The sequence below is a fragment of the Lotus japonicus genome, chromosome 1, assembly GCF_012489685.1.
Source record: "Lotus japonicus ecotype B-129 chromosome 1, LjGifu_v1.2".
Lineage (NCBI taxonomy): Eukaryota > Viridiplantae > Streptophyta > Magnoliopsida > Fabales > Fabaceae > Lotus > Lotus japonicus.
Genome location: NC_080041.1, coordinates 101,587,116 through 101,601,038, shown reverse-complemented (window position 1 = coordinate 101,601,038; position 13,923 = coordinate 101,587,116). Strand labels below are relative to the sequence as shown.

The 13,923-nt window shown below is 32.7% G+C and overlaps 1 protein-coding gene across 1 annotated transcript; it reads left to right on the top strand.

Moving 5' to 3' along the window:
• The first annotated feature begins 725 nt into the window (after positions 1 to 725).
• LOC130728486 (plant cysteine oxidase 2-like) lies at positions 726 to 4,502 on the top strand. Its single transcript, XM_057579979.1, has 5 exons — positions 726 to 1,291; positions 2,206 to 2,324; positions 2,418 to 2,580; positions 3,020 to 3,238; positions 3,682 to 4,502. The coding sequence occupies exons 1-5, from the start codon at positions 1,066 to 1,068 to the stop codon at positions 3,801 to 3,803; spliced, it is 849 nt and encodes a 282-aa protein (XP_057435962.1). The 5' UTR covers positions 726 to 1,065; the 3' UTR covers positions 3,804 to 4,502.
• The last annotated feature ends 9,421 nt before the right edge of the window (positions 4,503 to 13,923 follow it).

Sequence of the window (13,923 nt, the reverse complement as noted above, 5' to 3'; positions counted from 1 at the left end):
TTAGTCTATAGTTTTCTACTATTAACTTCAAAAAATTATTTTAAATAAGTATATTATTATTTATTTCATATGAGTTATGAAACTAAAAAAGACAAACTTAATATTAAATAAGATCTTACAAATAAAAAAGACTTCTTCTATCTGTAAAGTAAAATAAAATTGTTATATCAAAAGAATAAATCAAAAGCATCAATTAGATAAACAAGGACAAACAACTCAAAAAAAAAAATCAAATACACTCATAAAAAAATCGACGAAAAAAAAAAAGCAATAAAAAACATAAATTAACAATTCGACAAAAAATCTAATTATCACAAAAAAATATTATTTTTTCTCCTTTACTTACGAATAAATAATTTTAAAAAAATCATTAAAAAACAGAGTACAAAATAAAAAATAATGCCCCCGTGCAACGCACGGGTAAAAAATACTAGTTGATTATAAGATTAAAGGTGTAGGTAGCAAAGTATAAAGTTTGCTTACGAGACATGCAATTAAGTTCCATTAAATTAAAAAATATATTTTTATTTTAATTATAATTTAAAATAAATGTAATTGTTTCTACATACTAGTATACTGTGATTTTGGTTGTGACTGCAAAATACATTGTGATGTACAGAATGCATTATAGGACTGTAGATGATATAAATCCGCTGTTTGAAGAGCCCACCAGAATTCTATGGATGGCCCCTGGTTTTCAGTTTCTCTTTTTCTCTCTGTTCTCATCTCCATATTTTTGTCTCTGTCTTTCCCTTTCACTTCCTTTTCTCATTTATTCCCCCTCATCCTTTATATCAATTCCCTCCTTCCAATACTCATTTTCACTGCTTATTCTTTTACCTCACCAAAACCCTCTTACAATCTTTTACCTTCAAATTCTTCATTCTTCCCCTGTTTTCCACTGTTCTTCCTCTTCTTGGAGTTGCATTTTCTTGCATACCAATTTGCCAGAATTCTATTCTACATAATCTGATATTGGAGTTTGAACCATTTCTCTGTTGAAGTTCACTTTTTGTTGTGTGTTCATCTTGTGGGTCTGTTTGCTCTGTTTTTGGGTGGGTTTGAATGGGGATTGGGAGGAACTCGAGTGATAGGAAAGGGAGAGAATTGTGTGAATTGTCTGCAGAGACGAAGAGTACCAACAGCAAATCGAGGAAGAATCGGCGACATCGTCAGAGGAATGTGTTGCCGGTTCAGAGATTGTTTCAGACTTGTAAACAAGTGTTTGCCTCCACTGGCCCTGGGGTTGTTCCTTCACCTCAACATATTGAAATGCTTCACTCTATTTTAGGTACGTGGAAAAGGGGTTACTTCAATAGTTCAATTAATCTCATGAAACAAATTTCCTTTTTTTTTTCTTATGATTTTATTGTGAAGTGTGTTATTCATGAGTGTCATTCTGATTTGAGAAATTGGATCAGCAATGAGACTTTGAGTGATGATGTTATTGGATTTTTTGTTTCTGGGAAGTGGGGTGTTTTCTTTCTTTCTTTCTCATATGTTTATGTTTCAGTCCTTCAGGGGGGGTATGCTTTTGTCTTTATATGCATGTGTCAGGTGTGTATTTATTCATGGTATAACTTGTGGGGCTTGTCAAATGTTTGATGTTCCCCCAGATATATATTTACATTACCATTTTCCACTTACCAACATTATGTTAAGTCTATTGTATACTAGTAGCATACTCAATTGATTGAATCATTGTCAATCAAGTAATTAATTATAACACTTGTGCTCTTTCTCCTCTCCTTGTGTCGCATTGTCATTGGATAGATTAATTTGGGTGTATTTATTTATATTTGCACCTAAATTAGAGGTCATTTGCTGGTGATAATGGCCATCATATATAGGTTATTTGTAATAAAGGTTTAGACTTTAAACTTTAAAGTCCCTATCATTGTTGACCAAAGAAAAAGGTCCCTATTATTCAGGCTGGAAAGAATCAATCATTAGCTTTATAGCATGTTGAATGTTGCAATTGCATTTCAAAAAAAAAATGTTGAATGTTGCAATTGGTGTGTCAATTGGATGGACTAGTTGGTCACTCATGTAGTTTTTTCTTTTTTTAAATCATATTTATATTTATATTATATAATTAAGATTTAAGATAATACCAAGACTTATACTTAATTCGATATTTCATTTGTTTATTCCCTTAATTTATGCCATGATATAAGCATCTAACTATGGCTTCTCTCTGCGCAGCTGGAATAAAACCAGAAGATGTTGGCTTGAAACCTGATATGCCATATTTCATGAATAATAGTGCACGAAAAATGCCAAAAATTACATACTTACACATTTATGAGTGCGAAAATTTCTCGGTAACAAATCAGACTATGTGCTGCTAACTAGTTGATGTTTAACTTAATTTTTCTAAATTTCTAAATTAATTTTTATTTTCTTACTATTTTCAGATGGGTATATTTTGCTTGCCACCTGGTGGAGTTATTCCTCTTCACAATCACCCTGAAATGACGGTTTTCAGCAAGCTTCTATTTGGAACCATGCACATAAAATCTTATGATTGGGTCGTTGACTTGCCTTCTGAAATGCCCACCATTTTAAAATCATCAGAAAGTGAGTGTATTTTCTGATATTTTACTATCTTTTTATTATTATTTCGGATACAGTTTATTTCTTATTTGTATGTGAATCAATCACCATATGTCTTTTTTATGCATTGAAGATGCTTGATAAATGTGTATCACATATTCACATGCTTCTCTATTTGGTGACTATTTTAGACATATCTTGCTAATTGCTATGCTTGGTAAAAGTTAGAGAGAAACATTCTCATACTAGCATTTCAAAAAAGATTTGTTGCACTAAGTGCTTGTTTAGAAATCCTTTAATTAATTATAAACTTTTTTCAAAAGCAATTAATTCTAAAGTTAGAATCAATTATGGTGAGAAGTTCCTGTGAATATTTTCTGTGTTACAGAATTGATTATGAAAAAAGAGAGGCTAATCGAAATGTGCTCAAAAAATAACTTGCTCATGTTTCCAACTATGCCAGTCCAGACACAAGAGAAAAGGTTGGCTAAAGTTAAGGTTGATGCTGATTTCACTGCTCCTTGTGACCCTTCCATCCTTTATCCTACTGATGGAGGCAACATGCATTGTTTCACGGCAGTGACAGCGTGTGCCGTTCTAGATGTGCTTGGTCCTCCATACAATGATCCTGATGGCAGACACTGCAGTTACTACCATAATTTCCCCTTTTCCAACTTTTCAGGTACATCAAATTCCCACTAAGTACATCATATTCCTCACAACTACAACTCATCATATAGATGATGTTTTAGGTCCCCATGCACATGACATCTTTAGTCAAATCTTGATTTCTAATTTGTGTGCACAAGTTGGTTTCCAAAACTATATAACATCACCCTCCTCTAATGACATGCATACATGTACTTATCCGGATCCGGCTTCCTTGCAGTCAAATTTTCCTAAATTCATTGTTGGTTACGATTTTGTAGCCATCGGATCAAGATTAGACAGTTTAAATTGAATTTAAAATCCGATTTGAAGTGTATTATCAATTTCTTTAAATCTAATGAATTCAATTTTGAATCCATGACTGCAAAATTAGGAAAATTTAACTGCAGGAAATACAAATTCTACTTTTTTTGGCTCATTTCTCTGATCTGCAATGCTTTATTGATATTTGGGCAGATGGAATATCCATGCCAGAAGAAGAAAGGACAGGTTATGAATGGCTTCAAGAGAGGGAGAAACCTGAGAAATTTCAAGTGGCAGGAAAAATGTACAGTGGCCCCAAGATAGTGGAGAACTAGTTATCTTGTCTTGTCACTCACCAAAATCCTGTTGCTGCGGTCAAATATTCTTGTAGACAATTCCTCTGTCAATGTTGCCAAATTGATCATGTCACTCTTCCACTGTCTTGTAGTGAAACTTGGTCATATCTTGTTCTTTTTTAGAATTGTGTCCATGTTAGTGTACATACCAGAAACAGGAAAGGACAAATGCTGCACTGGAGAATGGAATCAGAATGAAGGTGCTGCAAACAACTGAGCTAGTATCCTGAAACCGGAGACTTTGTTTTTAGGGGGTTGTCTAACTTGATGGTGTTCAATAATCTCATTCTAGGTGAACCATTAGTGTTTAAAATAAGTGCTTTTGAAATTAAATTCATTTTTTATTTGAAATTTTATAAATAACACTATTGGTTCAATTAGAATGAGGTTGCAACTTGATGAGATAAGTTAGACAACTTTTTTAGGGGGGGGAAATGGTTTTAAGAATAGGGGGAAGCAACTGATGTACCTTTACCTTTTAGTGCATTGGTTTATTAGAATGTGTTTGTGTTAATTTTGGAAACTTGCTAGGTTTCGCATTTATGAGTAGCTTTTATGGGGAGAGTTACGTTGATAAAGTTAAAAGTGGCTGCTAATGTTCATGTTTTATTCCTTTAAAAACTCATAATAGGAGAATTCTGTTATACCCGCATTTTTTTTAGTGTGGAAAACATGTAATTGGTGAATTCTCTGATACATCTTTTTTTTAGTGTGGTACCCACATTAGGTAATTTAGTAGACTAATGACAAGTGATAATTGAAATTATAATTTTCAATGTTATAATTATAGTCCAATAGTACTCTCGTTCACTAGACAACTCAATTGTCCCCCGACGATCTTTGTTGACTCTTCCACGACCTTGAAGAGGTTGCAGTGAATCTCGACCATAGCATTGGGTCTGAGCGACATGATTTCGATCAAGAGAGAGACTTAACACCTATCTAATCGACGCAATTAATCTTAAGGTATACTAGTGTTCTTTACCCGTGCGTTGCACGGCGATTAATTTTATTGTAAAGATAAATCAGTAGTAATGTGTTTTTAACTTAGTTTAGTCTCTTTTCAGTAAGTATATATAAAAGATATGGAACAGAACATATGTTGCAAACATGTAGATGAATTGACCATAGTAAATATATTTATTCAATGAGGTTGTAGATACCTCACATGGACTACACTTGAATAGAAATAAAAAACACGTTTTTAAGTAATGCATTACATGGAAATTGAAATAAGATAAAAATAACAATGACAGCAATATGAACCCTTATTCGAAATTGTAGTCCATGGTTAATGATAAAGACTTCATAACCGAGCTTGTTGTCAATCAAACATATTTGTGCTATAGAACCTAGAAAGTAAGGGAAAATTATTAGTGTAATAATCAGTAACTAATACAAATATAAATTGTGTATAATTTGAAAGTGTAAGCTAACCTTATAGAAACGTCTATACACCTTCAAATTAGATGATCAATAACTTGCTTGATATCTTTTTATGCTGTAAAACAATAAAGAGATTAACCATATCAGTTTTTCTATTTCTACCATTGAAATTGAAATTAAATGTAAGATAAATAAACACTTACATGTCAAATATTATCGAAGACTTCTTGATACACTACGTTGCGTGTAGTGTTAGTTACAACTCCTTCGTCATCTATGATGAGCATCTTCAACCCTTTTCTAGATTTAACTCTAGAAAGTGTAACATATAACTGCCCGTGAGTAAAGACAGGTCTTGATAAATACAGTCCAACATGAGATAAAGATTGCTCCTGACTTTTATTTATAGTCATTGCAAAACATAGAGCAACAGGGAATTGTCTGCGCTGGAATTTGAATGGGATGTCAGAATTAGATGGAGTTAAGCTCATCCTTGGAATAAATGTTGTTTCACCCATATTGTTTCCATTCAAAACAGTAGAAACAATTATATATTTAGTCAAAGCATTGACTATCATTCGAGTGTCATTACACAACCCTGCAGCTTGGTCTATGTTTCAAATGAGCATGATAGGGACACCGGCTTTCAGTTTAATTGCATGGTTTGGAATTCCAGAGCATTTGAAATCATTTAGGAATTCAGATGTAAATCATTCTGCATTGACACCCGAATCTTCGTCTGACTTGCACGGAGTATCACAACTCAAATATTTTGTTTCATCACCAGGAATCATTGCTAACATAAAGTTGTTGACTTCCTCTACACATTCAAGTGTTGGTGCAATGATCGCTCTTTCTTGAAAGAATGAATTTTTTTGCAAATTATTTGCAAGTTTTGGATATGCAAAATTAACTAATTCAAGCAACGGTTCCTTACACTGTTCAATAAGAAGATCTAGAGGAATCTCAATAAGTGTTTCTTCCTCATCAATCGTTTTAACTGTACCATCTCCCACTTGAAGTAACCAATCTGCAAACTCTTTTATTTCTGCTGCTGAAGAAGTCGATATAGCATTTTCCAATCTCATATTAATAGTCAGCTTCATTACCTTGCAATGCTTCCACAAATATGAAGAATTGATAGCTGAACCGACAATTTCTGAACGACTTCCTCTGGAAATAACTGGAAGTATTTGTCTAAAGTCGCCTCCTAGTACCACAACTTTACCTCCGAATGGAATGTCATAACCATGGGTAAACTGAGTCTTCATAATGTCATTAAGAGATCTGTCTAAAGCTTCAAAGTAATGTTTGTTTAACATAGGTGTCTCATCCCAAATAATAAGGCTTGCTTTTTTCAATAACTCAGCTTTTGGGGAACCGTGACGAAGATTACAGGTTGATATCTCATTTATTGAAATAAGAATAGAAAACCTTGAATGAGCAGTTCTACCTCCAGGTAACAATAGCGATGCAATTCCGCTAGATGCGACATTTAAGACGGTAAGGCCCCTTGAACGCAAAGCAGCAGATAATGTATTCCATACAAATATTTTTCTCGTTCCTCCAAAACCATATAGAAAAAAGAATCTGCCGTTATCAGACAAAACAACATCCAAAACATTCTTATAAACAATCTTTTGCTCTGAAGTAAGAGAACTGACCAATTCATCATGAATCTTTACCATTTCATCCCTATTATAATTCAACTCATCTGCAACGAATCTATTTTCAAAATTATGAATTTCTGAAAATTTAGGGTATGGTAAACATGGAAATTCCTTGAGTGACCTTCCATTGCCTTGCAATATTTTTTCAATCTCAATCAGACATAAGTTCTGTAATTCTTCATCCTCTATACGAAGATCTGAAGGAAATTAAATGAAATAAGGCAAATAAATTAAATTAGAAAATAAAATTAAATGAGAAATATTGATTTTTTTTTGTTAGGACTCCAATTACATGAATAATACAGTGTAAGGCTAGTCAAGACTTTCAAGATATCTGGATTTTTCATTCATATGCTCCTTAGGAAATTTATTCCAGGGAGTAATCCATCATCTATGCTGTAATGTAGAAGCTGAGGGTGTTTTTTTGACCATTTTCACAACACTATCTCTGGGTGCACCCAACTCTTTGCTAAGAAACATATATCGAGTATTCCATGAAATGTCAATGCGCTGGACCAGAATATGGGGATTCAGTAGAATGACTTTACCCAAATTTTTTTCATTAATGCCAACTTCCTCAACTAAATATCTTACTGCCTCAACATAATTTTTCTTACCCCCATTTAGAATTTTCATCTTTTGAAAGGGGTTGACATGCTTTAGCCCTTGGTTTTTTTGCACTGCTATTGACTTGTTGGGAGTGGTGTTTTGAAGAGATCTTTGCAGTACTTGAGAAAAAATTTCTTGAAATTGAAGGAGGTGTATCTAGAGCTTGAGTATTGATATCTAAGGTAGAAGAATTGGGGTTGGATGAACTTGATGAGGTACCACAATCTCTTCTATTTGATAATATTTCTTTTCTCTTTGCCCTGACCTCAACAGAACCTACCTTCTGAACGGTTTGTTCCATGGTGTAGGTGAATGCACAATGCTGCCTACCACCGTGGATTTTATATATTTTTTTATATCAAATTTCTAATTGATTCCCTAATTAAAAAGTAAAAAACCGTTACATAAATGGAGTGAATTCTGACCTATAACTGTGGCCATATATTGTGAGGGATCCGAAATCTCTACACAATAAACTAATTCTGTTACATATATGTGGCCATGACTTATGAAAAATTTACTTCAAATTAATTTTTAAACCATAGGAGTAAACACTCAATGATTTCATCTTTAAGTTGCAGGTACCCAACTTTTTTATTTTTAATTGTCATGTTGACTTTCCAGATTGAAGATTTCTTAGCAAAGATTGGAATCGGTATATCAGAGTCTTCCTAACGGTCGCATAAATCTTACAACCCTGAAATTCATTAAAATGAGAACATAAGAGATTTATAGATTAAGCAAAAAAGGACGTAAAACATGATGTTTATGTGAAAAGTGATTTACCTTGTCATCCATAAGAATCATGTCCATGGAAAATGGAAGCTTGGATCCATATAAGCTCGGACTAAGCCACATCGATGGTGGCGAGATCGTCGATTACCATTTGAACAAAGTATATCTCAAAACTAATAGTTGGTGGGAAAAAATTATGAAATTGAAGAATACCATGAGGTGATTTATATAGGAATTTGAGAATTAGGGTTACTGGTATAATCATCTTAAAAAAGGAAGAAAAAAAAAAGTAACGAAGAGATTAGTTTGTAACGAAAAAATAATTATATGCGGAATTGAAGGTTCATATTCATTCTTGACCTTTGCTTGTCACGATTAAACGCATAGCATTTGGTGTATATTTGATAGAATTCAAATTTTCCATATAATTATCATTAATTCCACCATTTTAAATAAGAAATGATTTAAATATGAATAGCATCTCGGCATTTTGGTCAATGAAATTAAAGTCTTTACACAATATGACTTCATTTTTTTTATTAATGTTATGCGTACACCACTTAATTTTATTGTGGTGTATATTTGACAGAATTCAAATTTACCATGTAATTATCATTAATTCCACCATTTTAAATAAGGAATGATTTAAATATGATTAGCATCTCGACGTTTTGGTCAATTAAATTATTCTCTTTACACAATATGCCTTCAATTTTTTAATTCAATGTTATGCGTAAACTACTTAATTTTATTGTAATAATGATTTGGTCAATGCATTTACGGATTTTGCATTCAATTTCATTTAAAACATATTAGGAAAATTATTCAGTTTTTATTGGTTGCAAAAGAAGTCAAATAATTCGAATTTTTCATGCTTACACAGAGCTGGAATTATTTGCTGATTAATGGAAATAATAAATTGTTGATGATGTAAACCCCTCCTCGTTAAATTTATCGTGTGAATGCAATAAATTGTGAGTCATAAACCAAAAAAACAAAATCATTAAGATTTGATTATTGGGCCTCCATTTAAAAATTGAAATTAAATTGGGCCTCTATTAATTTGGTCCAAAACAATCAGAATGTGACACTTGTCATGTAAAGAGGGGGATGTTGGAGAGTAAATCTTGAAGTGTCAAGTCATGGAGGTGGGGCTCACAGCCTTCCTCTTTTCTAAAGTATATAGATTATTGGAAAAATACAATTGTTGACTCATGTTATACATGATTCTTTATTACTATGTTATCTCATTTGAGGTACCATACCTTAGCCTGAAGTAAGGTACCACATCAAATACCTTTTAAAAATTATGTTAAAATACTCTTTAGTGTCTAATATCAAACTCGTTAATTAACACAGAGTGTATTGAATTAACGAGTCACTAGTCAGACTGTAAATCATTGGTTGAAGGCATTGAGCTGATTTATATTATAATATATAAATAATTTTTTAAACAAGTAAAAAAGTCACTTAATTTAAAATTCTGAAAATAGATGTCTTCCAAAAAAAAATAGGATGGTGCACTGATACGAAAGGGATGCTGCTAAAAGTCCTGCCCTAAACTCTATCCACCACCAAGTTAATGACCCAAATCTTATGGCCTAGAACTTAATCCAATCTAACATCACTAAACTTATTACAAACCGACAGACTTGAAAAAAACACAAATATAACAAACTCTACTAACTATTTAGACAGGGGCGGAGCCAGAATTTTGACACCAGGGTGGCTAAATATCAAATAAAAAATTAATTTTGTTTTTTTAAATCTAAACAATGTTTATTTTTAAACTTACTTTTACGTTTAATATCTATACAAATTTAATTTTTTATCCTTTATTTTATCAAACTTCATTATATTAAACATAATTTTATCAAACAATAATCCAAATAATTATAGGCAAATGTTAATGGTTAGTTGTTAGTAAATCCTTTAAAAGAAGATATGTGTAAATGAATTGAGATGAGATAGTGACCAATTATGATATTATGTTTGTGTATAAATATATACAATTTTCAAATATAAGGATAAACTTCTTCCAGCATAGTGGAAAACATGGCTATAAAACTTTTAGCCTAGGAGTAGGAGGTTCGATTCCTAGTCCTAGCATTTGCATTTATCTGTTTTTATAGCTTTTTCGGTCTAAAAATGAAAAATATGGTGCAAGAAAGATTCAAACCCACGACCTGAAGAGAATCCTTTCATGTGCAGACCGTTACGCCATTGTGTGTTACATGATATATTCTACGTTGAACATTATATTAATTATCACCGGTGCTAGAAGAAAAATATACATAGTACCGAAATGAATATCGAAAAGACTCGGGGGCGCGGAGCACCAGTAAGCCACCCCTGTGGCTCCGCCCCTGTATTTAGAACAAAGAGGAATAATAGATAGCCTGACGATAACTGCTCTTCTTCTCGAAAACTAAAGTTTCAACTACAAAGGATTTCTCTTATTTGGATGAGGGCCTTTCTTAACTCAAATGAGAAATTTTCTACCCGTACTAGGTGAGTCATTCGTTCTCATTGATGAGATGTTTTCTTCCATCCTTCATCCACCCTCCATCGTCACAACAAAGAGGAATAATGGATAGCACACACTAACAATAACTGCTCTTCTTCTCAAAAACCTAGGTCTCAAATGCCAAAGTGTTTCTCTTATTTGGATGAGAGTCTTTCTTAACTCGAATGAGAATTTTTCTACCCATATTAGGTGAGTCATTCATCCTCATTGATGAGATGTTTTCTTCCATCCTCCGTCCACCCTCCTTCGTCACCATTGGGCTGACACATTACCCCTCCCATCTCCTTCTTGCAACTACCTCATTGCCTTCACCCTCCTTGTTTCCACTTTCTTTTGTTATTACAACTTTTTTCTTGCCACAACCTCCTTCTAATCACCCACATTCGCCTCTTCCTTTTCCCTTTCCACCACCCCATTCCCTACATGCTCTAACGTCACTTTCTCTCCCTCTACCCATCCCTTCTTCACCTGCTTTTTGTACGGTTCTAATTTTTTAGCTGGCTATCCTCCTCTTTGTGAGATTGATGTTGCTTTAGCCTTAACCCACTTGACACTCTTTAGTGCAGTTGAGACCGCATGTCATTTTGGAATCGTCACAAATTGCAACACTGATAGAGCTGGTTGAGTTTCTAAGTCATAGAAATGACTAAAAAAAGAAAGTGCATTTTCAATTAGAAATGAGTGATTTACAACAAGGATGACTTGAGTAGTTGATTTTGTATCAGTTTAAGTTACCTTGTTGACAAAAAAAAAGGTTACCTTTTAGCATTGCAGTTAAGAGCATGCCATAATTTTTCATGGATATAAGCCCAAATTTATCTCTCTAATTTGTTTTTAATAACCCAAAATTGAAACGTTTGAATTTTTAACTGTCGTTATTTTCAAAGTTTATTGAAGACTGAATATATTGTATTTTTCCCATTTTATTGGCCAAATATATTGTATTTTTTATTATTAAAAAGTAAGTATAATTGACAAGCCTATAAGTCGGAAGCCCAACACCACCACTTTTACAAGCCGATAGAGTAAGCGAAAATACAGCAAGAAAGATGTCAGGCCCACTTTATGCAGAAAGGTTTCTTCACACGTCTTTAATATCTTAATTAATTAAGTTAATTCCTTTTAAAATTATACATAACTAAATTTAGAAATTTGTCACTGATGAAAGATATTAAGTTAGTTCATTTTAAAATTATATATAACTAAGTTTAGAAAGTTGTCACTGATGAAAGAAATTTATTTACTCTTGTCTACATGAACTTGGAAATTGACAGATGTGTTTTTTCGTTGTGGAGTTTTTAACATGAAAATAGAAAAAAAAATCAATCTATAACATTAGAATCGCACTTTCAATCCTTAATCCTTATGCTAAACCATGGGAAAGTTAAAAAAAAAACTCAATAATTTAGTTTCTAAGCTTTTTGTAATTAATAGTTATTGTTTTTCCTGCCCAAATGGTCATATAAGGCCCAATATTATTATGGACAACTCCAATATTTCACAATTAAGTGAGTATGAGGACTATGTTGACCGGCCAGGACGACCAAAACAAAGATTTTTCTCGTCTTTTCGTTAGCTGAGTGGAACAAAGCTCACACACTTACTAAACAATTGCGACGAGACTCAAGCGCAATCATCATTTTGGAAGACTTCAAAAAGGCTTCATTTAGGCTCAATCTCTCACTTATTGGTCTTACCATGCCTCAAAATACATGTTTGATTGTTTGTTTACATAAGTGTTACTCAATTTGCAACTTGAATACTTCTTAGACTTTGATATTCTATCTCTGAATTAGAAGCTGACTTGAGCGTGACAATGCTCTTTGCAACATATTCAATCCTTCTCTTATTTTCATATCCCTAAAATCTCCAAACTTTTTATTTTTCTATTCAAATATTGTGAGTTTATGATGAATTGAGTAATATAAATAAATTTGAATAATTAAAATTAAGAGATTTAGTGAAGTTTTAGTAAATAACTCAAGTGGTAAGAGTTAAAGAACATGCAGGTTGGGTGGGGGAGGACCAGGGATCAAATCCTGGCGGGTGCAAGTTATTTTTCGATGTATATAAAATAAATAATCTTTAAAGAAACTCGTAAGAAATGATATTAGAGTTCAAAGAGTGGGGAAAGTTGGGGTTTTAAATTTTTATGGTGAAGTTTAATGAAGGTTTAATTAGTCATTTTACTTTGGGCATATTTTGGTTAGGGCATGAGAATTTAAGGTATTTAAGTAGATTAAAGTTTATGGATGGACTTAAATTGTAATCTTTACAAAAAAAAGGACTAAATTTGCTGAGAAAACTATTGAAGATCTAAGTCACATATGAATATAGTATGAGACTGAAAGTGAGGATTTTATCATAGTTTAGTTGGGGGGTGGGGTTGAGCAAGTCGTTCCATTAATTCAAAGGCTAATCTAAAAACCATTGACCTATACTTCTCTAATAAAAACTCAACTTGCATTAAAAGTCGCTGGCTAGCCAATTAACTATGAAATAAAATTCTTGAGTTTTTTTATAAATTATGCAATTGGACAACCATACAAAGTTTCTTTTTCAAGCCTCTTAAAATATATTTAAGTCTTACCTACATCAAGTTGAAGCATCGCTTAAGTCTTAGAAAATAGGAGTCTAACCTTGTAAGCCTATATAGGTAATAATAACAATTATTTAGACCACTTGAAAAGAAGAAAATAATTAACAAATATTACACCAGTGAAAAATATTAATAGTTCAATTCAAGCTAACCCTTAACCAATAATGTTGGTTGACTGTTGAAGGTTTTAAGCATAACCGTTTTATATAAAAATTTGAAACTTGAGAATTGAAAAGTGAAAACTCAAAAACGATTGACGAGTGAATTTTACTTGACCTCCAATGTGCAGAATGTATAGGGCTCCAAGAGGCACCTCTATATTTTAATATCCTATATGACTCTATATATGGTTGAATAACACTTAGAGGTTAATGTGGGGGACTTCACAAAAATTCGAAATTTGACAGAAAAGCTTCCAATGCATAGGCCAGTAGTAAACAAAAGTTTGGTGGTCAATTAAAAATTGGGAAGTAGAATCTAAATTCTTTTAATCTAATCAACCCTTAAAACTTTTGAGTTACTTAATGGTTAATCCATGCGATCTCGTGTATTGGATAGTGATATTAAAAAAAT

Coding starts and splice junctions, on each gene's coding strand:
- LOC130728486 (XM_057579979.1), top strand. CDS start 1,066: ATGGGGATTGGGAGGAACTCGAGTGATAGGAAAGGGAGAGAATTGTGT. Junction 2,325..2,417: donor ATGAGTGCGAAAATTTCTCG/GTAACAAATCAG, acceptor TACTATTTTCAG/ATGGGTATATTTTGCTTGCC. Junction 2,581..3,019: donor CATTTTAAAATCATCAGAAA/GTGAGTGTATTT, acceptor CAACTATGCCAG/TCCAGACACAAGAGAAAAGG.